Here is a 21777-nt window from a genome sequence, read left to right on the forward strand (position 1 = left end):
ATAAATAAATATATAGTTGTAAATGTAAATATATGTTTTAATGCTAGAAAGAGGTAAGTGATACTAAGAAAAATAAAGCCAGATCCGAGAAGAAGAGTGAAGATAATGCCATTTCGACAAGGCGGTCAGCTCTGAGGACATGAGCTGTGCACGAGCCTCAGTGAAGTGAGGGAGGGGTTCCCTGCGTCTGGAGGAAAAGCACTCCAGGCAGAAGGAACTGCAGGTGCAAAGGCCCGGAGGCAGGAGTTCGCATGGCAAAGCCACCACACAGCAAGGGGGCCAGCGTGGCCAGACCAGGGGCCCAGGGAGAGAGGGGTCAGAGAGGGCGCCGGGAGCCAGGCCACCGACCTCGCCGGCCACGTGAGGACAGAGGGTTTTCACGCCGCTGGAGAACCCTGAGCGCTGCCCGCAGGGCCGGGCAATGGCGGAACAGTGAGGCCAGTGAGGAGGCATGCGATGCGGAGGCTGGAGGCAGGTGGTAGTGGGGTGCGGGAAGGTGCATGTGGTTTGGGGACGTGCTTTGAACTTGGAGTTCACAAGGCCTGTGATGGGTTGGATGTGGGTGAGAGGGAGAGAGGACTGGTCAGTGACCCCAAGGCTTTTGGCCAGAGCTATTTGGTGAGTGGGGCACACGAGGGCAGAGCATAGTTGCGGGGGGATCGAGCATCAGTTTCATTAAGGTAAAGTCTGCGAGTCCCGTGGAGATGTGACAGAGCGAGTGCGAGTCCCCAGCTGCCGTCAGGGCCTGCAGAGGAGCGGGAGCGGGGCTGATGGCAGAGGCGCGGAGGCAGGAACGGCTGCCATTGTCCCCGGGAGAGAGGTGGTGGCGAGAGTGGTGGGAAGGGGTGGGGCAGAGGGGACGAGGTGCCCACAGGGATGCAGGGGCGAGATGGCAAGTTGTAAGGCAGACAGACCTGCAGGTGTTTCTCTTGGCCTGGGTGTTGGGATCCACACTAGTCAGTCTAGGAAGCATGTTAACTGAGACACAGAGTCTTCAGGGGCCATTGTTTTTTTTTTTAAAAAACCCATCCATTTCCCATCGAGAGCAGAAGGCTGCTTTGCTGGGGCCCCACCAGAGGCTGTAATGGGAAACAGAAAACAGCTCCTGGCAGCTGGGCAGCCTCCTCGCCATGGCTGCCCGCGGCCTCCGAGAGCAATGACATCTTTTAAGGGAGGCAGCAGGGAAGAGAGGCAAGGACGGGGCAAGCATGGGGGCACCATACAGAAAGCGTGACGTCCCTGCTGATACGTGACTCGCGGGGCTGGCCGATCACAGCCTCCCTAAGTGTTGCCGTGGTTTTCAAGCGGAGCTGTCACTGCCTGTTAGCTTCAGGAGCTCCTAAAAGGAGACGGCACCCTCGGGAGGCTCAGCCGATCGCTCTGTGCCCGCTGCATCCGGGAGAACGGCAGCTCCGTGCTGGGGCCCGGCACAGACGCAGTGTGGGCCACACCTGCTTCCTGTTCCTGGGTGGTACTCCGTCCTCGCTGCGCTCCCCAAAGAAACCCCAGCCCCCCAGACACCCAGAGGCACCGCTGGGGCTCCTGGAGCAGCGCTGGGGCCACACCAAGCAGGTTACGTAAACAGATGGCGCTCCTCCAGGGTGCAGAGAAGCGAGGACTGTGACTCGTTCAGTCGTGCCGAGTGTGAGAACCTAGACAGTTTGAAACATTTCTCTGTGAGCTGTGACACGTGAGCATTTTTTCTTCTTCGATTCTTTCTAATTTCTGTTTCATTGTGTTAATAACAGCTCTGCGTCTAGCTGTCAAATGAGGAGTTGGCGCAGGCCCAGCAGCCGCAGGATCTTTCAGACTCCAGCCTGGATATGTCACCGCTTCCATCAGCGGCGGCTCCCGCTGCCCGAGGCCCCACTCCTTAGCAGGGCTGACGGGACTGCTCAGGACTTAGCCTGGCCATCTGGTAGTAACTAGCCCCTCGGCGCCCACAACCCCGGCCCCACGCCCCACCCCCAGCACACCCTCCTCTGTAAGGAACTGCGGTTCCTGGGAGCACTCACTCACACCCTCTCTCCTCCAAGCCTTTGCTGGGCTGTCTCCTCACAGGAGCAGCAGCCTCCCTGACCCGGCTGTCTCCCAGGAAGCCTCCTTGCCTCCAGCAGGGGGCACTTCCCCCAGGAGGCCTTTCCTGGACCCTCCTCGACTCCTGGGCTTACCCATCAAGACAAAGGATGCTCACCAAATAATTGGTAGAAAGGAAAAAGATTTGAAATCAGCTATCAGCTGATAGGGAAGAAAGTTAAGTAAATAATGGCATGTCTATTTGATGTATGACCATGCAAAACACTTTCAAACATTGAAAGAAGATAAAAGAATATTAATGGGCGTCACTCCATATAAGAACTCACAGTGCATGCAATGTGTTCCCTTTCTATAAATTATGTGCACAAGGTGTGTGTGATATCTGTATGCATGTCTTATATATGCTCATGGAGATTGGGAGGCTTCCAGATTGGTTCATTTTCTACTCGATCTTTGACTAGAGACCCAGTGTACGAAATTCATGCATAGGTAGGGTCCCTAGCGGCTGCTGGCTGCCGGCCCTGTCCCCTGGTTGAACTCCAGGTCAAACTCCCAGGCAAGGGGACAATTTGCATATTAGGCTTTTATTATATAGGATGCTTGACTGTGTTTTTCAAATTTATATTATAATCAGTTCTTTCTATAATAAGAAAAAAAGCTATTTTAAATGAAGGAGCTATTGCCGTGGAAGAAATCGGGAAAACAGAAATAAAGAGAATGGGGCATTTAGCCAGATGGGTAAGGTCTGCCTGGCGCTATTTAATGGGCTTCGCCTCAGTCAAGAACACAAAGACCTCCCACGCGGCTGCCTCGTGTGTGCCTGGGGCCGAGAAGATGCTGATGGAGGCTAGCACGGAAGTACTGCGCATCCCCTGCCCAACAGTGTAAGAGGTCCCTGTCCTTGTCATCATGGCGCTTACAGCTAGCAGAGGAGGCAGCTGCACCCAGGCCACGGCAGGGTGCCACGGAGAGGCGCTGCCTGGGAGCAGAGGCGGGAGCCTAGGGAGGGCCAGGGAGACTTTCTGGAGGAGGTGACACCTAAGCTGAGTAGGACCAGAAGGAAGGGCATCGCTTCCTTGAAGGAGGGAAGGAAAGAGCCCAGAAGAAATGGAGTGAAAACAGGGCCAGGCCGGGCTGAGGTGCTGAGGAAGAGAGTCAAGACCCAGCCCACGCTGTTCGCTGCTCAACTGGATTGGATAACGCGCATATCCAATGAAATCCAGGGTCCTCTGTATGCCTCGCACAGTTCTCCACAGCGGGAAGCAAGGAGGGACTCACCCAGGGAGAAGCGGCCGGGAACCCAGAGCCACGCTCACACCCGATCACTTTCAAAGGCCGTGCATGGACCCAGTGCTTCCGCCGAGCAGTCACGGCACCAGCGTGGTCGGGCCGCGGCAAAAGAAAGAAAGGCGAAAGCCCTGGTCCTTGGTGACGGAGGCCCTTACAATCGGGACGTTGGATCTCGGGTCCACTTAGGAGGAGGTGGCAAGAGGGGGGTCCTTTGTGCTTGACAGCAGTTTCGTTTATTTTTTTTTTATAATTTTTCATTTAAAAATAACAGGCAATGTTTGCTTTCCTCAGGTCTTGGTTTAAATGCCACGTCCTCAGAGAGGCTGTTCCAATCCCTTCCAAGTGGGGGGTCCCCATTCTCCCTGCCGTCACTCTCCATCGGAGCACCCTGTCCATCTCTTTCATGCCAGACAAAACGTTCAAGCACCCCAACCTGAAAGCACACGTTTCCTTCCTGCTCGTCTGCTTGTTGCTGTGTCCCCTCCAGACTGAGAGCGGAAGCCCTGGCTCTGCCCGTCCCTGCTCCCCAGGCCTGGTCCAGGCTTCGGCACATGGAGGCACCCCGTGTTGTCCAGTGGAAGATGTCAAGTGCTGATTGTGAGCCGGATACCGTGTAGCCGCTTTACACGCATCATCTCACTTAACCACCCAGCAGGCTCTGCTGTCCGAGGAGGAACGGGTGTAGAGAGCTAGGATTTGACTCCAGACCTGACGACTGGCCCCGACCTTCCATCAGTCTTCTACATTTTTGCCAAAACAGAGTTGCTCAAAGCACCAAGGAAAATAAACACCACAGCCCTTGTGATTCCACAGCCGGCATCTCCACGATGCAGCATGCGGTCTGCGCCCGGGTGCTGGGGGATGGGCGGTGGCTGCTTTCCACCCTTTGAACCGAAGGAGACTCGTTACTTTTTGTTCACCCTGCTTTTCAAAACCCAGATGACAGGCCACCCATCTCTCATGCCAACAAAGCGCCACATTTTCCTGATCTCTTCTTCACCACTAACCTGGAACCACGCTGCCGGCTTCAAAAAAGCCAGCCCCCAAAGAGGAATTATCCCTCCACCTGCCGGTGTTCCCATGGCTTTGATCCTCACAGGGTTGGGAGGTTACCTCCACCCAGCAGGTCATTTGAAAAGTTCACAACGTGGTCAGCTCTCCCCGGGTAAAGAAGAACCAGGATTCAGTCTCAGCTGCCTGATTCCAGGGACCACACTCACTGCCTTCTGACTTCTATCCAATCACAGGGCATGCACTTAACCTGGGTACCAATCTTGGCACCACCAACCCCCAACTACACAACCTTTAATCAAGTTAGCGAGGTCCCCGAAGCCACGTTTCCTGCGATGGCGACGGGCCTACTCTGCAGTGTGCGGTGAGGATGACTGGGCGACATGCACATATGATATCTGACAAGGTAGCCGCTGGCTGTTGCCGAGTGCTGACTGGCTCAGTCCTGTCCTGTGAGCTAGTCCGACACGTGTGGTTGTGCTGTGGCCACAGAGGGGTCCGGAAGGCCCTGCACCCTAACCTATCCTAGGATATTACTGTTATAGGCACCTAAAACACAAAACCGCCCTGGCCGGGTGGCTCAGTGCACCGAGAAGTGGCGGATTCAATTCCTGGTCAGGGCACATACGTAGGTTGTGGGCTCAATCCCCTGTCGGAGTGAGTATGGAAGGCAGCCAATGATGTCTCTCTCTGTCTCTCTCTCTGTCTCTCTCTCTCCTCTCTCTCTCATCAATAAAAATGTAGCCTTTGGTGAGGATTTAAAAAGTTAAAAAAAAACCACAACACAAAATGAAATCTTTCCCACCAAGGCTGGTGGCATGGGTGAGGGACGGCAAGGTGAGGCGGGCCCTGGGCTCCCATCAGCGGAAGTGAGGAAAGATGTGTGCAGGGCAAAGGGGTGCCTCTCCACTCGCAGCTGAGTCGAAGGTTAAGCAGACGCACGGACCACCTGGGAGCTGCTGTGTCTCACACCCTAGTCGGTTGTTTTTAAGAAACCGCACTTGTAAATAAATAAACACGAAATATGCGTTTCCCCTCCCTTTCCGGGTCATAGGCCTCTCTCTCCCTCCAAATTCTACTGACACCAGACGTCTCCACGGAGCCAATACTTCTACCAGGACCGGCCATGGAGGTGGAAGAAAGTCAGTGAGCCCAGCGCCATAAGAACAAAGGAGAGCGGCTCAAAAGGGAGGGAAGGCTGGCCCTGGCCCGGTAGCCCACTCGGTAAGAACACCGTCCGACGCACCAAGGTTACAGGCTCAGTCCCCGTGAGGGACATACAAGACAACCAATGAGTGCGTAAGTAAGTGGAACAACAAACCCTTATCTTTCTCTTTCTCTCAAAAATCAATAAATTAAAAAAATAATTTAAAAGGGAGGAAAGGAGTCTGAATTTATATCCTATAGATATACTCACACATACAGGAAGCCAGGAAGCTACTGAGAGAATGAAGGAGATTTCGATGTGCTGAATAAGAGAGCTCTCCAGGACGGACGGGAGTGGAGGGGAGCACAGAACTGCGCAGGAGGGGGTCCCTGGTGCGGGAGGGGGTCCCTGGTGCGGGAGGGGGTCCCTGGTGCGGGAGCGGGGGCTTCACTGCACAGCTTTTGATGCTGCCTGAATATTTTACTTTTTCAGTTTGTTTTCTTATGGGAGGAAAATCAAAGTACCAAATAAAATAGAGAGGTCAAGAAAGATAAGACACATCTGTGAAAGAAGGCCTTCCTGAGGTCATTCTGACTCAAGGAGGTAAGTGCCCATAGAAGAAGCCAGGCTGCACCGGAATGAGGGAAGAATGGGTTATAACTAAGTGGAGCATTAACTGGCCACTCTTTCAAACCTGTGCCTGACAGGATAAGGCAGCAGCCCCAGGAGCAGGAAGGAGGAGCCCACGGAGGGCGGGGTTTCTAGGATGAGAAGGGTGTGGCTGGGTATGTGTTGAGGAAGAACCAGAGGAAGTCGGAGTGGACAGCTGCTCTGTCTCCTCAGCGGCCACCACCCTTCCTAGCGGGAGGAGCCTCTCCTCCGCCCAAGATGCCTGGTCCAGACAGGAGGGGCCGGGTCCCCCGCCGTGACCCAGGCCTAGCCAGTCAGCACACCCCGCCCCGGGGAGTGAGAGCTTAGAGATGGCCGTCTGGCCCAGTACCTTCCAGTCGACTGAGTCCCGGCTGCTGGGAGTCTTAGGAAAAGGAAGCTCTGGTTTGGCAGGAGCGGCTAAGATGAGGGTGTAAGTCTGGAGCAGCTCTGCCTGGGAAGCCTTCTGAGAAAGAAGCCGACACAGAAAGCAGCCGCAGGATGCAGAGAAATGGGTCCCTTCCGACATTACTGAGACCCTGAATCTGGCCCTAACGGAACACTTTAAAAATGTTCTTTAAATGTCAGTTTGAATCAGGTTCCTATTTGCAATCACAGGAGCTTTGATTAATACGGAGAGAAGCTGTAGGCATAGGCAGACAGAGAGATGGAGCAGGGGGGCGGGAGGTCTTACACAAGGGGTACATGGAGGGAAGGGGTCCAGGAGGTCAGCACGCAGGCCCAGGAAGTCAGAAGCCACCCCCATGGGTGCCCGCTGCCTTAATTTCTCCCTTGACCTAGGAGACGGGTGATCAGCTGAGACCGCGGGGGCGGGGTGCACAGCAAAGCTGATGTTTGAATCCGGTTCCGTTAGACTCTCAATCACATTCTGCTTGACCCTGTCTCCCCGGGTCCGTCCGCTTCCCTCCTCCAGTCCTCCCCCGCTTGGCCACTAGCTTTCTGGGCGCTGTGGTAAGAGTCACAACCTGGGCAGGGCTGACGACGAATCCAGGAAGCTGACGTCATGAATCTTCACTCAACAGAGCCCCTGGCCCAGGAACGTTCAAAACCTGTGTGTGTGCAGCTGGCTGGGAGACGTGGGGAGTGCATCGCAGAGGCCAGGAAGGGGGGCTCTGGAGGTAGAGGTGGGAGTTTAATGACACTGGCACTCACGCGTACTCGCTGTGTGACCGTGGGAAGTCGCTTCGCCTCCCTGAGCCCGTTTCCTCAGGAGCACGGAGGAGCCAATAGCACACCTGCTTCAGGGGGTTGAGTGAGATGGTAGCACCGTGCTCCGTGCTCTAGTGAAATGGAATCATTTCATAGGGCCTGCCTGACCCGTTTTATTGTTTCTGCTAAAAGTAGAGTTATTAATAACACTGAATGGGGCGTCTGTTTTCTTGCCTGGTTCTGCTTTGTTCCCTGCGTAGGCAAGTCCCGGCACTGTTTTAAGTGCCTTCCGGTCTTACCTCATGTCCTTCTGCCAACCCCTCCAGGAGGCAGGTGCCAGCACCCCGCACGCGAGGGCACGGAGCTCGGGAAGGCAGCTCCAGGGAAGAGTGGCGTCCCACTCCTCGGGCATCTTCCAGTTCTCGACCTCTATGATATGTCAGTGGTTGTTGCCAGACATATCCTAAGAGTTCCATGTTCCCCCCAGCGTGCTTCCCAGCTACCGTTCAATTCAAACTGTTGGCTTCTGTGCCAGGAGACAGTTCAAAGCCATGCACCTGGCAAGTGACAGGAACTTACTTCACTGGCCTGGAAACCTGCCCATTCAAAACATCCCAGGGAGCCTGGCTTGGCGGCAGTTTCTATCGGGGCTCCGCGGGCGAGTGGGTGGATGGAGAGAGACAAGCAGGCAGGCTCCAGGCTTTCTGTCCTAAACGACTCTTGGCTAGTTGTTAGTCAGTGTGCAAACCAGCCCAATGCTCTGATTACGCTCTCTGCGAACCCCACACCCTGCGCCTGACTGGAGTGCCACATCCTTGAGGCTCCCACCGGCCGGTCAGTGCGTGCTGGCTGTCAGCCTCAAAATCAAAGCCGCAAGGAACAAGTAGATTTGCATCTTTTAAAGGCCTGCCAGTGAATTATAAAAGGTGAGACTATGCCACTTACTTGTGGCGATATTTTATAATAAATGTGAAATCATCTGAACTGTAAGAACACTTGGTCTTTTCCTGCCGCGCAGTGGGCGCCATTAGATGGAGCATCCGCTCTCCCGGCAGCGCGGTCGGAACCCAAGGAGCTCCAGGTGCTGCAGGGAAGCGCCAGGCCGGGCAGTGCTGCCTCCCCAGCTCCACGCCCCGTGCGCAGCGCCCACCGCCTCCTGAGGGGCCGTGAGAAGGAACCGGGAAGACTGGAAGCGCTGAAAGCAGTGCCTGGCGCAGAGGGAGGGCGATCTATGTGAACAGCAGAGGTCCCACGAGAATGATTTTAAACCCCAGTTTCCCGAGAGGTATTGTTCTGTGAGCATTCAGGGAGATTCCATTCCTAAATCAATCATCCCATCACCTGGTTAGCCATGCGGAATCGGGCTGGGCCCAGAGAATCCATGTGTTAATCAGACGCCAGGGGCCCGTGTGTGCCGTTTACGAAGCTCTGCTAGGCTACCTCATGGCACCCGTGGCACTGGCCTGGGCAGTGACAGACGGCAGGAGTCACAGCCTGTCCACGCACTGCGCCCTGAGGCCCCTCGCCAGTCTCCCCCGGTGCACACTGCACCCCACCTTGCCAGGACCCACACAGCAGCCCTGGATGAATGGGGCAGCGGCTGCCCGACAGCCGTTAACATGGGAGACGCTGCTGAGCGTGAGAAAACACAGTGCTCTACTCCGATCCCCACAGCCCCCCTACAGCCCTCAGCAGAGTGCACTGCGGGATCGGCTCCCAGAGCCCAGCGTTCACTCAGTAAGCATTCCGATTACCTGCCATGCTCTAAGCTGGAGGCTAAGCACTGCCGTTCGACCGTGAGAGGACTGTCACCAAAAAGGCACGCGTGATACTGAAGCAGCAATGACAGGAGTTGGATGGGACACTGGAGCAGGGTCCCCACTCGGGACCACAGGGCCTCCCAGAGGGTGCCCTCTGCTCACTCCCATAGGGGAAGGGGCAGGCCGGGGGGCGCTGGCAGAGGCTGGGCACTCGGGGACTCTGGGTGGACAAAGGGAAAGGCAAGGCAGCAAGAAGCTCAGAAACGCACTTCCCTTGGGGGAGGGGCACAGCTGGACCTCGGGAGCCCCCAAAGCCATCGCTAAGAAACCTAGACGCGGTTCTGGGGCAGCGGAGAGCCCTTGGCAGGGGCTTGAACCCAGAGCGCCATATCAATGCGAATTCACTCTGCGCCCTGAACGACACTCCGAAGCCAGTGTATTCCAGGGCTGAGGGCAACACTGACAGCCCCTTGCCACCACAGAGACGGCATGGGAACACCTTAAAGCCCCCGTACATGATTCCCGTGGCCGGCACTGTTGGCACCCTCCACAGCGTTGGAATGCACTCCTGTTACTGCCCAAGGTTTCCCTCCCCCATTCTTCTTAATGGTGTGCATGAGTCAGGAACACCGACAGACTGTGGGTGCTCAGTTCCCACGAGGCACACGGGCGCTCGCCCTGAGCCCCTGGGAAGGAGTGGGGAAGGGGAGACGTGAAATCCTTACAGGGGGTCCAGGCCAGCATGCAGACATGAAAGGCACTTGCTCAGGTTGCATCAAATGAGTGGGCGGCATTGTCATCATTGTTTCTAATTCAGTCTAAGGGTCACGGGCAGTGCCTGCTTCCCCTGAGAGCTGGAGGTAGACATCCCAACGTGCACAGCCCGGTCCAGTCACTGTATGTGAGAGTCACTGCTGAGCCCACGCCAGGGAACTGAAGGCACTGGCCAGCGAGATCCGCGCACAGCCGCCGAGGGGTCCTGTTGGCCATCACTGACTGCTGCAACCTTTTCCATTCCCCACAAGAACAGCTACCTTTCCCCTTTCCTAGCACCTTCTGTGAGCCAGACACTGGGCTCGACCTTTTGTAGTCATTATTGCTTAGCAGGAATCGTCAAAATGCTGGACCAGTCAGAGGGGACTCGGTGGGACTAACCAGAACCAATGGGAGCGGACTAAATGTCAGCCGACTTCCCCAGAGGCCGCACACTCACCATCCACAGCCTCAGACGGCTTATGGATGTATTTGATTCGGCCGGAATTATGTTTAATTTTTAAAAATTTGTTGCCCAGCTGGTGTGGCTCAGTGGTTGAGCATCGACCTATGCACCAGGAGGTCATGGTTCGATTCCCGGTCACAGCACATGCCCCAGTTGTGGGCTTGATCCCCAGTGTGGGGTGTGCAGGAGGCAGCTGATCAATGATTCTCTCTCATTATTGATGTTTCTCTCTCTTTCTCCCTCTCCCTTCCTCTCTGAAATTAATAAAACTATGTTTTATAAAAATAAAAAATAAAGTCTGTTGCAAAGATATAAAAAAATAGTGAGATTTCACATAAAAATGCTGACGAGGACGGACCAGTGCAGTGCCTGCTTCCTTGCACAAGAGGCCCGGACAGCCCAGACAAAGGCAGCACTGCGGCCTAATATGAAAGACTGCAATACCAGTGGTGGCCACCAGGCCCTCCTGCTGGCCGCTGGGAGTGAACACCCGTTGAGCCTTCTTGGTACCTGGCGCTCTGCGGTCGGCCTCTGGCCCCCTCCCCTGAGCACCCTTCCATTGCCTGCCTTGCCTCGGAGGCAGCTGAGCTGTCACCCAGACTGGGCAGGAAGCAGTGTCTTCCTCTTACAGAGATTCTCTCTGGCCACACTCCCAGCCTCTGCCTGGCCCCACCCACAGGCTCTGTGATGCCAACACCGCTGGTCAGGAGGCCACACGGAAAACCACTGCCCTACAACCAAAGCCTGAACCCCAACGTCGCTGGGCTCAGAGCCGGCGGGCATGGGAGCGTTTGCATTCTTCCTCTGGCCCACTGAGGAGGGGATCCCCGTTTTGAGATGCCATAAATGGCCCCCAAAACTCCAATGAGTGGTGTCCACCTCCAGTTTCCTGAACGGACAACCCATTCTTCTCTTCCAGACTGCCCTTGACTTCTTCCCAACTGGTGTAATAAAAGCGATGCTGCTGCCTGTGACTTGCAGGCCCCTCTCCAGCCGCAAGTGGACAGACGGGCACTCTAAGCAATCGCATCAGCAGGACGCGACCCCGTGCCCCTCAGAGATGCTGCGCCCGAGACCCTGAAACTCATTATCAACTGTCCTGTGCAGGCGCACACTGAGCGCTTTATGCATAGACGGTCCTCCCTGTGTTACAGAAGATGACGCGGAGGGGCCGAGGGGCGCTCACTCATCCAAGTCCACCATCGCTAGAGTCCTCAAGAGTGTGTTGGGCCCGCTGTATCCGCCGAGAGTCAGACACTGTTAGGAATACTGAGCTCAGTCCTGTGTATCTTAGATGAGTGTTGATTACCTGGAGGACAATAGGCACTTGGAGGTGATGTCATATGAGACATGCTTGCAGGTACATGTATGTGTGAGTGTGTGTGTGTGGCGGGAGGGGCCTGCCTCTGAGCACCAGGAGATGTCCAGATGGAAGCAGGACTCACCGGGGCTGCTGTCTTCTAATCGTTTGGGACGTGCATGACTGGGGCGATGAGAGGTCATTGGGAGACTTTCTCAAACCACCTGCCCTTGGCCCCGGGCATTCTGTGCCTCTGCCGGGCCAGACTGTGAAGCCTGGCTCCGTGGTGCGCTGGCTGAGTGACCTCACAGCCTCCATTTCCTCTGCCATTACAAGGAGGAGCAGGTCGTTGTGAGAACTTAGACCAGCGGTTCTCAACCTGTGGGTCACCACCCCTTTGGCGGTCGAACGACCCTTTCATAGGGGTCGCCTAAGACCATCCTGCATATCAGATATTTACATTACGATTCATAACAGTAGCAACATGACAGTTATGAAGTAGCAACGAAAATAATTTTATGGTTGGGTCACAACATGAGCAACTGTATTTAAAGGGCCAGAAGGTTGAGAACCACTGACTTAGATGCTGCATGTGAAGTGCCTAATACAGTGCCTGGCACATAGTGAGTGGCCAGAAAATTGATAAAAATGTGTACCATGACCATGGTCGTTTCCTTCACACCCGAGTCCCTGACACCTGCAGGTTTCTATGACAACGTTTATGTTCACTTTCAGCCTCAGTCAGCAGTTTTACAGCCCATAGTAATGCCCCGGGGTCTCCGCTCTACTCAGTCTAACGAGGAACATCCCCCAGCGGAACATCGATCTGCCTGACCCAGGAGCTGGCGAGCATCGCGGGTCTCTGGGGACGGAGCACCCTTGTGTGTGCAGGCGGGGAAGGGGCCTTCATCCTTGTGCTACACAAGCTCCCGGCGTCTGTGAGCGGGTCCACTGCTGTCCCATCTCTTTCCCTTTCGGGGGAGCCTCGTGTTTACTGACTGAGACGGTGCGAGTTTCAGAATTAAATTTACATACTGCGGAGACACACGACATGACCTTTTCAGTGGTAGCATGAAGAGACGACACCGGCCAAGGGGGAAGAACGAGGGGGAAACTGGGTTCTTGACCGCATCTGCGAGTGGGCTGACCCCGCTCACCAAAGCCCCGTCCCGAAACGCTGCCAGCAGGGCCGGTCACAGTTACTGAACTGATAGAACAGCCTCGGTAGCCATCGTCCCCCCACATTTATAGAGGCCAGGCTGCGTGGATGGAAATCGCCATTTCTGTACCTGAGACTTTGTACAGAAATGTGAGCGATCCACGTGCCCGTGTCCACGCCCGCCTCTGAGAGCAGGGAGGGCGCACACGGGCGGGTGGGGAAAGAGCCCGGGGTGTACACGTGGCCAACGGCCAGAGGGAACGCCTACTTACAGCTTTTGGCTTATACGGGGGCTGGATCTCTTTGCGTTCCAGTTTCTCCCAGTCAATATACCGGAAGAACGCGTGCTCTTTGATGTCCCGCTCGCCTTCCGGCCCGCAGCCCAGACGTTTGCCCGGGTGCTTGGTCATCAGCTTCAAGAGAAAGAGAAAGGGTGGGGTTAGTGACCTCTGGGGAGCCGCCTGAGGCACAGAGCACCCCGCTAAGGAATTAGGGAAGGAAGGACCCTGCAGAGCCCCAGCCAAAACTAACAGTAATATCCATGGACACTGTAATTGGGGGAAAGGACTTAAAAAAAGAGCCCCAGCTAATTTTTTGTTGCTGTTATTGTTAATCTTCACCAGAGGATATTTTTCCCATTGATTTTTTTTTAGAAAGAATGAAAGGAGAGGGGGAGAGAGAGAGAAACATCCATGTGAGAGAGACACATCGATTGGTTGCCTCCCTCACACGCCCGACCAGGGTGGGGATCGAGATACGTGCCCTCGGTGGGCCGATGCTCTAACCACTGAGAACACCAGTCAGGGCCCAAGTAACTTTTATTTTTTTATTTTTCATCCCAGCAATGCTTTCCTGGCCAAGGGCTTTGTACCAGGAGGACCCGACAATAGTGCCTGCAGGCTACTCGTCCAGAGCGAGATCCCTGTGGTTAACCGAGGCCCGGACTTCAAGTTAGAAAGGTCACCACGATGAATCTGGGTTCAAGAATAAGATTTATGCAATCACTGCTGCATTGATGAGAGCAGCTCCAGTCTCTTCCCGCCCTCCTCCCGCCACGAGAAAGCCGGAGGATAGCCCTGGCCACGGCCACATCCAGACAGTGTCGGCTTTCTCAGTAAGCCTCCGTGAAAGCAGAAGGAAATACTAGTCAGATGGGCCCAAGTTTCAAGTAATTACTTCCCGAAAGCTCATTAAACCGTCAAAGCCAGCCCGGCTCCTTTCCCTCGCCTCACACTCCCCCAGACTCCGCAGGGGCCTCCTGTGAAATTACTTATCAAACCCTCCATCTTCGGGCCTCGGAGCCGCGCAAGAGACCAGATGAATAGCTGCTCAGAGGCTAAACCAGACAGACTTCCTCTTGCGAGCAAATCAGAGGAGCTTGGATGTGTCTCCATCGGCACTTCAGCGAATGCACAGGGTGGACAGGAGTGGTGATTATTAACAAGTACCGACAAGAGGGCATCAAAACACAGCCCTGGCCGGCGGCTCAGTGGTTAGAGCATCGCCCTCGGACTGAAGGGTCATGGGCTCAATTCCCGGTCAAGGGCATGTACCTCGGTTACAGGTTCGATCCCAGCCCCCGTCGGGGTGGGTGCAGGAGGCAACCCGTCGATGTGTCTCTCTCACATAAATCTCTCCTTCCCTCCCTCCTTCCTTATCTCCACCCTCTCTTTCACTCTCTCTAAAAATCAATGGAAAAAAATATCCTCAGGTGAGGATTCTTTTAAAAAAAGAGAGAAACAAAAGTGATTGGGACATACAGGTCCAAAAAGCTTCCAGCGTTGACCAGACACAAGGAGCCCATGGCGTCAGAGCTCTTAGATTGTTGCCCAGGATTTGCTGATTGAGGGGAAGGGAGGGGCCCAGCCAGTCACACCTATTCTGTTGGCCATTCCACTCAGCTGATTCCTGCTTACAAGATAACTTATCTCTGCCACCCTCTCCCCCCACCACCCCCCACCTCCCCCACACACACACAAACTTCCACATGTGCTCCACCTTCCAGGGGAGAATAACTGGGCACGTAGCGTTCTAAGCTTCGTCTTCACTTACACACACAACCCCACCTGGTTCTGACAATCACCCCTGCACTGGGCATTTATTTTCTCCATCGAATGACAAGGCAGGCGGCACGCACAGAGGTTAAGCAACTAGCAAGGACTCACAGAGCGTAAGGGGCAGAGCCAGACTGACCCCACCTCTAATTATAAGACGTGGGCTTTCAAGAGGAACGGGAGAGCTCTTCGAGTGCGGTTTCCCGAGGTATCTGTGGCTTGGTCAGGGAGGGTCTATGGAGGGCGAGCAAACTGAGCTGAGCCTTGAGATCTGTGTAGGGTCAGGATGGAGGATGGGAAGGCTATGGACAGTGGCCACAGAACCACCACCACCACTATCAGGAGGGCTCCGTGCACGGGGCAGGCTCATGCCCACGGCTTCCCGCGCCACGTTACACCTCCGTCTCCACAACAACACTCGGAGGCCTTAGCAACTCTTATCCTCACTTCCAGACCAAGAGGCTGGGTCCAGTAAAGGAGCCATTCGTCCCAAGCCGCACAGCGAAGCAGCAGCAGTGGCCGAGCAGCTGTGCCTGACCCCCGGCCCGCGGCTCTGCCCACAGCCCCTCCTGCCTCCACGCTGGACGGCTGTTCAAAGCGGGCGTGGCAGTCTGAGCAGAGATGTGCTGATGTTTTTCTTTGGTAGAAAATAGGGTCTGTCAGGATGGATATAGGAAGAGCATTTTCCCTGGGGTTGGGACTGCATTCCATAGCCTGGCTTAATTTTCACGTACAAGGAGCTGCCAAGCCAAGCCACTGCGGCCACAGCGGCACGAAGGGAGGCTCTGCGGTCCCCACCGGCTGGTGCAGAAGCTGGAGTCATCAGTGCCCGTCCCCGAGGGCCTCCCAGACGGACGCCTGGGGCACTGAAAGGAAGCCTTCAGCTGTTCCCTGAGCATCGCCCCCTCTTTGGAGGCTCGGCCTTGAGAAAAGCCCACACGGGACTCAGACCACTCAACTCAGCCCCCAGCCTCGTGGTTGGAAAGTCGCCCCAGTGAACCCTGAAGGTTCTGGGTCCTGAATTAACAGAAATCTGCTCTCCCAGGAAGCTGCTAACTGGAGCTGAAGCTGAGACCTGGACACTCGCCCCGTGGCTGCCTCAGCCCCGCTGTGCAGGCCGGCAGAGCGAGGGGCAGGCCCTGAGCGTGCACTGAGCACCTACTGTGTGCAACACCACTCAAGGAGCTTCCTGTTAGGTTAGGTTCTTAAACGCTCGCACAAACTCTGTCCAATGAATACTATTGTTTCCTTTTTAGAGATTAAAAAAACCCATCCCCCCCCCCCCCCCCCCCCCCCCCCCCCCCCCCACTTGCTTCAAACCATGCTCCCAGGAGGTGGAAGGTCAAGATCTGCAAAGGGCTCTTATCTCCAAAACCCCCCACTTTAAAAATTCCAATCGTGGGGGGTGCAAACCCAAATGCCCAGAGGAGCCGGCATGTGACAAGGCAGTGCCAGCGCTAGCAACAGTAACCATAGCTCAAGGGCTGGGGCAGAGCCCCCGGCGCTGTTCCCATTCACACGCACCAACGCCTGGAGTCACCGAGGACCCCGTGTGTAGGCCCGTCAGCATCCCTGATCTACCGATGCGGGCAGACAATGTCCCTGCGGTCCAAGGGCTAGCAGGCCAGGGTCAGGTCTGAGCCCAGGTGGCACCTGGCAGATCGGAGAGGGTGCTCTGTCTGGAGGGGCACTGGTTTCCAAGCCAGCGGACTGAGACCGCGTGTTTTAAGGGAAACTGGCAGCTGAATGCTTGTGGGAAATCCTGATTTTTCAATGCCCGCAGCCACCAAACAGACTGAAGGCTCAGGCACGCCTCTCCCTCCCACCCAGACCCTCAGGGCCTGCACCGCCTCCCCGGGCCCTTTTCCCTACAAGCCTCGCTTTGGCTCCTAATGAACCTGCAGGTCTCAATTCTCTGCCCTTGCCTCAAACCTCAATGAAAATACTTTTAACCAATTCACTTTAAGATGTTCGAGACTGAGCCTAGTTCACATGCGGTTTCCAGGGACATTTGCACATTAACAGAGGCAGCTGAACCGCCAAGCTTTGACGACTCGCTAAGAGTGGGAATTCTGCCAGCGTGACGAGGTGCGTCCAGACTGAGAGGCTGGTCCAAGCTGCCCACACCCAGGCCAGCTCCATGGCCTCTGACGCTCCAGAAGAGCAGCGCTGGGGGAGGGGAGGAAGACCACGGGAAATCTGCGGACACCCCAGGATCTGGGACTGCAGGCCTGCTTCATTCAGACACACACAGGAACCCGCCACGCCCTAACCTCAAGAACACGCCTGCACCACGGACTGCAGGGAGAGCTGACTTCAAAAGGCAGCGTTTCCGGGCCCTAGTGTCCGGAGGTCCCATGTTGCTTGCACACTTCCGTCACAGGAAAAGTGACCACCTCTGCACTTGATCTTAGCCAAAAGGCCGAGAAGCGATTGACCACCTCTGGATAATATGTTTAGAGGCACAGGGACCTTTTCAAACTGCAGAAGCACATGAGGTCATCCAAGAGGCATCAAAGGTGAGCCCACGGGCCTCCAGGGACTGGCCCGGCCACTGTGAGGCCTCCTGGCCCAGCACCAGACGCACCTTGCGACCCTTAGGAACAGGGCCCTGCCTGCCTCACACGTGCACCCATGTGCTACTTGCAGCCCTCTGTGTGTTGGGGCGGCTTAGGAAACGGAATCTGGGTTGCTCATCTGGAGAACCCCTCAAAGCAGCACTTCCTGGTGTTTTCTTCAAACAAAGCCATGCGCTCAGTGTTAACCACACTCATGCGCTGAGCCGGCGCGGCTGCCGGATCCGTGCCGCAGACCTCCACCTTCCCGTGGTTCCAGCTCTTCGGCTAAGCCCCTGGGCTCCCTGCCTCATTCCCGTGCTGGGCCAGAGGCTGGAGCCCGCCAGCAGCGAGATGCCGCTCCGGGTGGCCTGGACGGCGCAAACGAGAAAAAGCGCCCTTTCCTCTGGGAGGGAGCAGGCCCGCCAGGGCTTGGGGGTGGCCAGTGGGGTGAGAGGTGGAGCTCAGTCTCCTTCCCCCTCCCTGGGAGGGGCACCCTGTGCGTGGAGGCCCTGGCTTCGAGGCGCTCACTCACCCCTTTGCAGATGGCCACGGCCTCCTTGGACATGGACTTGGGGTAAGCCACGTTGTGCTCCATGATGGACTGGAAGAGTTCATCCTCGTCCTCCCCTTCGAAGGGCGCCTGCGGGACAGAGGACGGGTGGGCGAGTGGGCGAGTGGGCGAGGGGATTCCTCCCTGAGCCTCCCGAGCCAGCACCTCCGCCCTGGCCCACGGGGAGGCTGCAGGCTTCCAGCGAGAAGAGGAGGAAAATCGGCCAAGACTAGGGCCGCCACAAGGCACAAACTCAGAGAGCTTCAGACTGATGAGCGGGGATCAAGCTGACACTCTCTTGCAGGGAAGCCACACAGATGGTGGTGGGAGGCCTTTTCCTACAAATCACTCAAATTCAATTACCTGCCCGGCCAGCATCTCATACAGCAGGACTCCAAATGCCCACCAGTCCACCGACTTCCCGTAGGGCTGGTACGCAATGATCTGGAAGACAGAAGGCAGCCCGTCAGGGGGCGAGCAGGTGTCTGCAGCCGGAGACTGGACACACACCTTTGCAGTGAGAGTGGACGGCCAGGTGGCGGGGGAGGGAGGTCACCTGCCTACCGCGAAAGGTTAAACGGACTGTCCCAGTCCCAGGTGCAGGCCGCCGTCTAAAGCAGTGGACAGGGAGCTGGTGCCAGGCAAGCTGCTGCTCCCCATGGGGAGAGGGGTCCCCCGGGCAGCGGCCTGCAGGCCGGGGACGCCTGTGCATGCCACATGGCCGTTCGAGTCACTGCTATGTGCGCTCTTTTTAATTTTAATACAGCGAGTGTGAACTTTTAAAAAGAAAAACTGTATTTATTTCTCATTATAAAAGTAATAACATTTATACAACAATGTGAATTTACTTATCACTACTGAACTGTACATTTAGAAGTGGTTAAGATGGCAAATTTTATGCTTTTATTTACCAAAATTTAAAATTTTAAGTGAAAAAATGTAATAGCATTTATTAATAGTTTACTATTTATTTTAAAATATAGATAAGCTAAGAGAATCCCATTAAAATCACCCATAATCCTTTATCAACAGAAAACTTATGATTGATATTTGGTCTATTTCCTTCTAGATTCTTTTCCATGAATAGAGATTAAACTCTGTGTGTATGTGTTTTACATAAACATAAATACTTTGATGTGTGAAATATTAATAAAGTACTTTAGTCACTTAACATTTCCATGTTAATACTCCTATGTCAACATACTCAGGCTTAACTTGATATAGCGTCCCATTGCCTGGCTACAAAACCTGTCTTACCAATTCCCAACGGGCGAGGTTTCTTCTGACGCTACAATACAGACTCTTGTAACGAGGCATTTCCACATTTGTCCCCTTATTTCTGTAAGTCAGGTCCCTAAGATGGAAGGCAGTGTGGAGGTAACACCCTCCTGTTTTATACAATGTATTATACATTTCTATGTACAACTTTTCAAGGGCACAAATAAAGTGATACTTTTTTAAAAAAAGAAAAAGATGAATTCCTAGAAGCGGATTTTCAGGGCTCAAACACTATACACAGTGATCAGGGTTTTGACACTTATTACCAAATTGCCAGGACATGGGAGTGTCTAGAATACCGATGAGCATCCACATTTCTGATCGGGCATAAAACTCTGTCGGAGGGTTCAGAGGTGACAGAGCAAAGGTGGAAGGTGATGGTCTGGGGAAGCAGTTCAGACTTTGGATCCTGACCGCCACTCCTCCCAGTGGTGTGACTTGGAAGGAGTTGCCTACCTTCTCTAAGCCTCAGTTTCCTCAGTTTATAACAGTATCCATGCCGCGGGGTTTTGTGAGGATGGAAGAGAAACATGTGCTGTCGCATATCATGCCCTCAGATGTCTGCTATTACTGGGAAGTCCTGTAACTCAGTGACTGCTTGTGTGGCTAAATAAGTGCATCCTAACAAACGGGTCCACCGATCCAGCGCCGTCTGCCACCCCAGCTCCCACGCGGGTAGAAATGTGCTCGTGCGTGAGCCCCAGAGGACGCGGAGCTCCGTGGGGACTCCTGCACACTTGTGAAGCACGTCACCTCGACTGGATCCCCACGACAACCTAACGCAATCCTGCCACAAAGGAAAACGAGCCCGAGGAGGCGAGAGACGCTGCCTCCCCACCCACATGTGTGTGTGCCTGTGTGTGTGTGCATGTGTGTGTGCGTGTGCACATGTCCGTGATGTAAACTAGGTTCCTAGGAGAGGACCTGCTTTGGTGAAAGAGAATGCAGGGTTTAAATATTGTGCCACGTTATTAGTTACATGGGTGCTGCCGCACGATGTGGATGGCGAAGCCGGGAGGCCCGCCTGCAGCTTGCTCCTTGCGGACTGCGGAGAGGCCGCCTCCCCACCCGCGTGCGTGTGTGTGTGCGTGTGCGTGTGCATGTGCATGTGCGTGCGTGTGCAAGTGCATGTGTGTGTGTGTACGTGTCCGTGATGTAAACTAGGTTCCTAGGAGCGGACCTGCTTTGGTGAAAGAGAATGTAGGGTTTAAATATTGTGCCACGTTATTAGTTACATGGGGCCTCCAGTCTCCAGTTCCATGTGAGGTGACAGACAAGCCGAGGATGTCCATTTCCAAGATTCTGTGCCACACCCTCAGTCCCATTCCTTAGAAACCAGTAGCAGACTGTACATACAGTCACCTCTCTGGGCACCAACTCAGAGAAAAAGGAAAAGTATCGCCTGGCACAAATGTTTGTACTATGACTTGTTGGGAAACTCATTCTGCAACTGACCATCTCCTTCGGGAAGGGGGACTAGAATTCGACCTTTACCCTGTCATTTGTACCTGCATCACAGGAAGGAACGCCAGGTCTTCCAGGGCTCAGCACACCTACTGCCTTCCGCCTCACACCAGCCCAGGGACCTCTCCCGCCTTCACAAACATTCTGATGTCACAATAAGCAGGCACCACATGGCCATGAGCCACAGTAGCTGAAGGAGGATTTTGCTGATTGTGGTGGATGGTTCTGTTGAGTTTAATTAAGCTTTCTCCCAAACCTGGGTGTATCTGGGCCTGAGCTCTGGGTGTGTGCTAAGCAAATCTGTATGTGTGATCTCTAAGGACTGACAGCTCAGAGGGCCAGGGGGGTTGCTCCGCGCAGCACCGGGTGGGGGCGCAGTGCGGGCATGAGCCGGGGTGCACTCACCTCAGGGGCGATGTAGTCCGGAGTGCCGCAGAACGTCTTGGTGGTCACCCCGTCCCAGATGTTCTCCTTGCACATGCCAAAGTCGGCGATCTTGATGTGGCCCTCGGAATCCAGCATCACATTGTCAAGTTTTAGGTCACTGTTATGAACATAAGAATGTAGGAGCTTAATACACGTTATTTATTTTAAGTCAACCAACGGCCACTCACGTTGAGCGAAGCACTGTGCTGGGTGTGTGGGGGACAGAAGGGCGTGTGAAGCAGCCCTGGCCCTCCAGTAGCCGATCACCTGGCAGGAAGATCAGGAAAGGTCCACAAACCCCTGTGTGCTGCTTTTTCTGCACAGCCAACTGCGCCCAGCTTCTCGCGAGGCCCAGCGAGACGCCGGGCAGGAGAACACCCCCCCAGGATGCTGGATGCTCACGGACTGACGTGTGTAACTTAAGGGCCCCTTGCATTTCATAGAAGAGATTTTTTCACAAAATTGTTATTTTTAATATGTTTTTTATTGATTTCAGAGAGAGGAAGGGAGAAGAAGAGGGAGAGAGAGATAGAAACATCAACGATGAGAGAGAGTCACCGATTGGCCGCCTCCTGCACACTCCCGGGATTGAGCCCCAACATGCCTCTTAAGTTAGTCTGAATTGAGTTGCTGTCGCATTTACAACTAAAGGAACACAACCTGGACACATATGCTGGCACCTCCTACCTGTGTCTGCGAGTTCTCA

The 21777-nt window shown here is 54.8% G+C and overlaps 1 protein-coding gene across 1 annotated transcript in view; it reads right to left on the reverse strand.

Annotated features, from left to right (window-relative positions):
* PRKCB (protein kinase C, beta) overlaps positions 1 to 21777 on the reverse strand; it is a gene marked incomplete at its 5' end in the record, with an annotated part of 187455 nt that overhangs the window by 9723 nt on the left and 155955 nt on the right. The window contains 4 exons of the mRNA XM_005862048.1: positions 13014 to 13154; positions 17886 to 17993; positions 18267 to 18347; positions 21051 to 21189. Coding sequence (XP_005862110.1) covers positions 13014 to 13154; positions 17886 to 17993; positions 18267 to 18347; positions 21051 to 21189 — 469 coding nt within the window. The remainder of the gene's footprint in view (positions 1 to 13013; positions 13155 to 17885; positions 17994 to 18266; positions 18348 to 21050; positions 21190 to 21777) is intronic.

Source organism: Myotis brandtii, unplaced genomic scaffold (genome assembly GCF_000412655.1).
Source record: "Myotis brandtii unplaced genomic scaffold, ASM41265v1 scaffold158, whole genome shotgun sequence".
Lineage (NCBI taxonomy): Eukaryota > Metazoa > Chordata > Mammalia > Chiroptera > Vespertilionidae > Myotis > Myotis brandtii.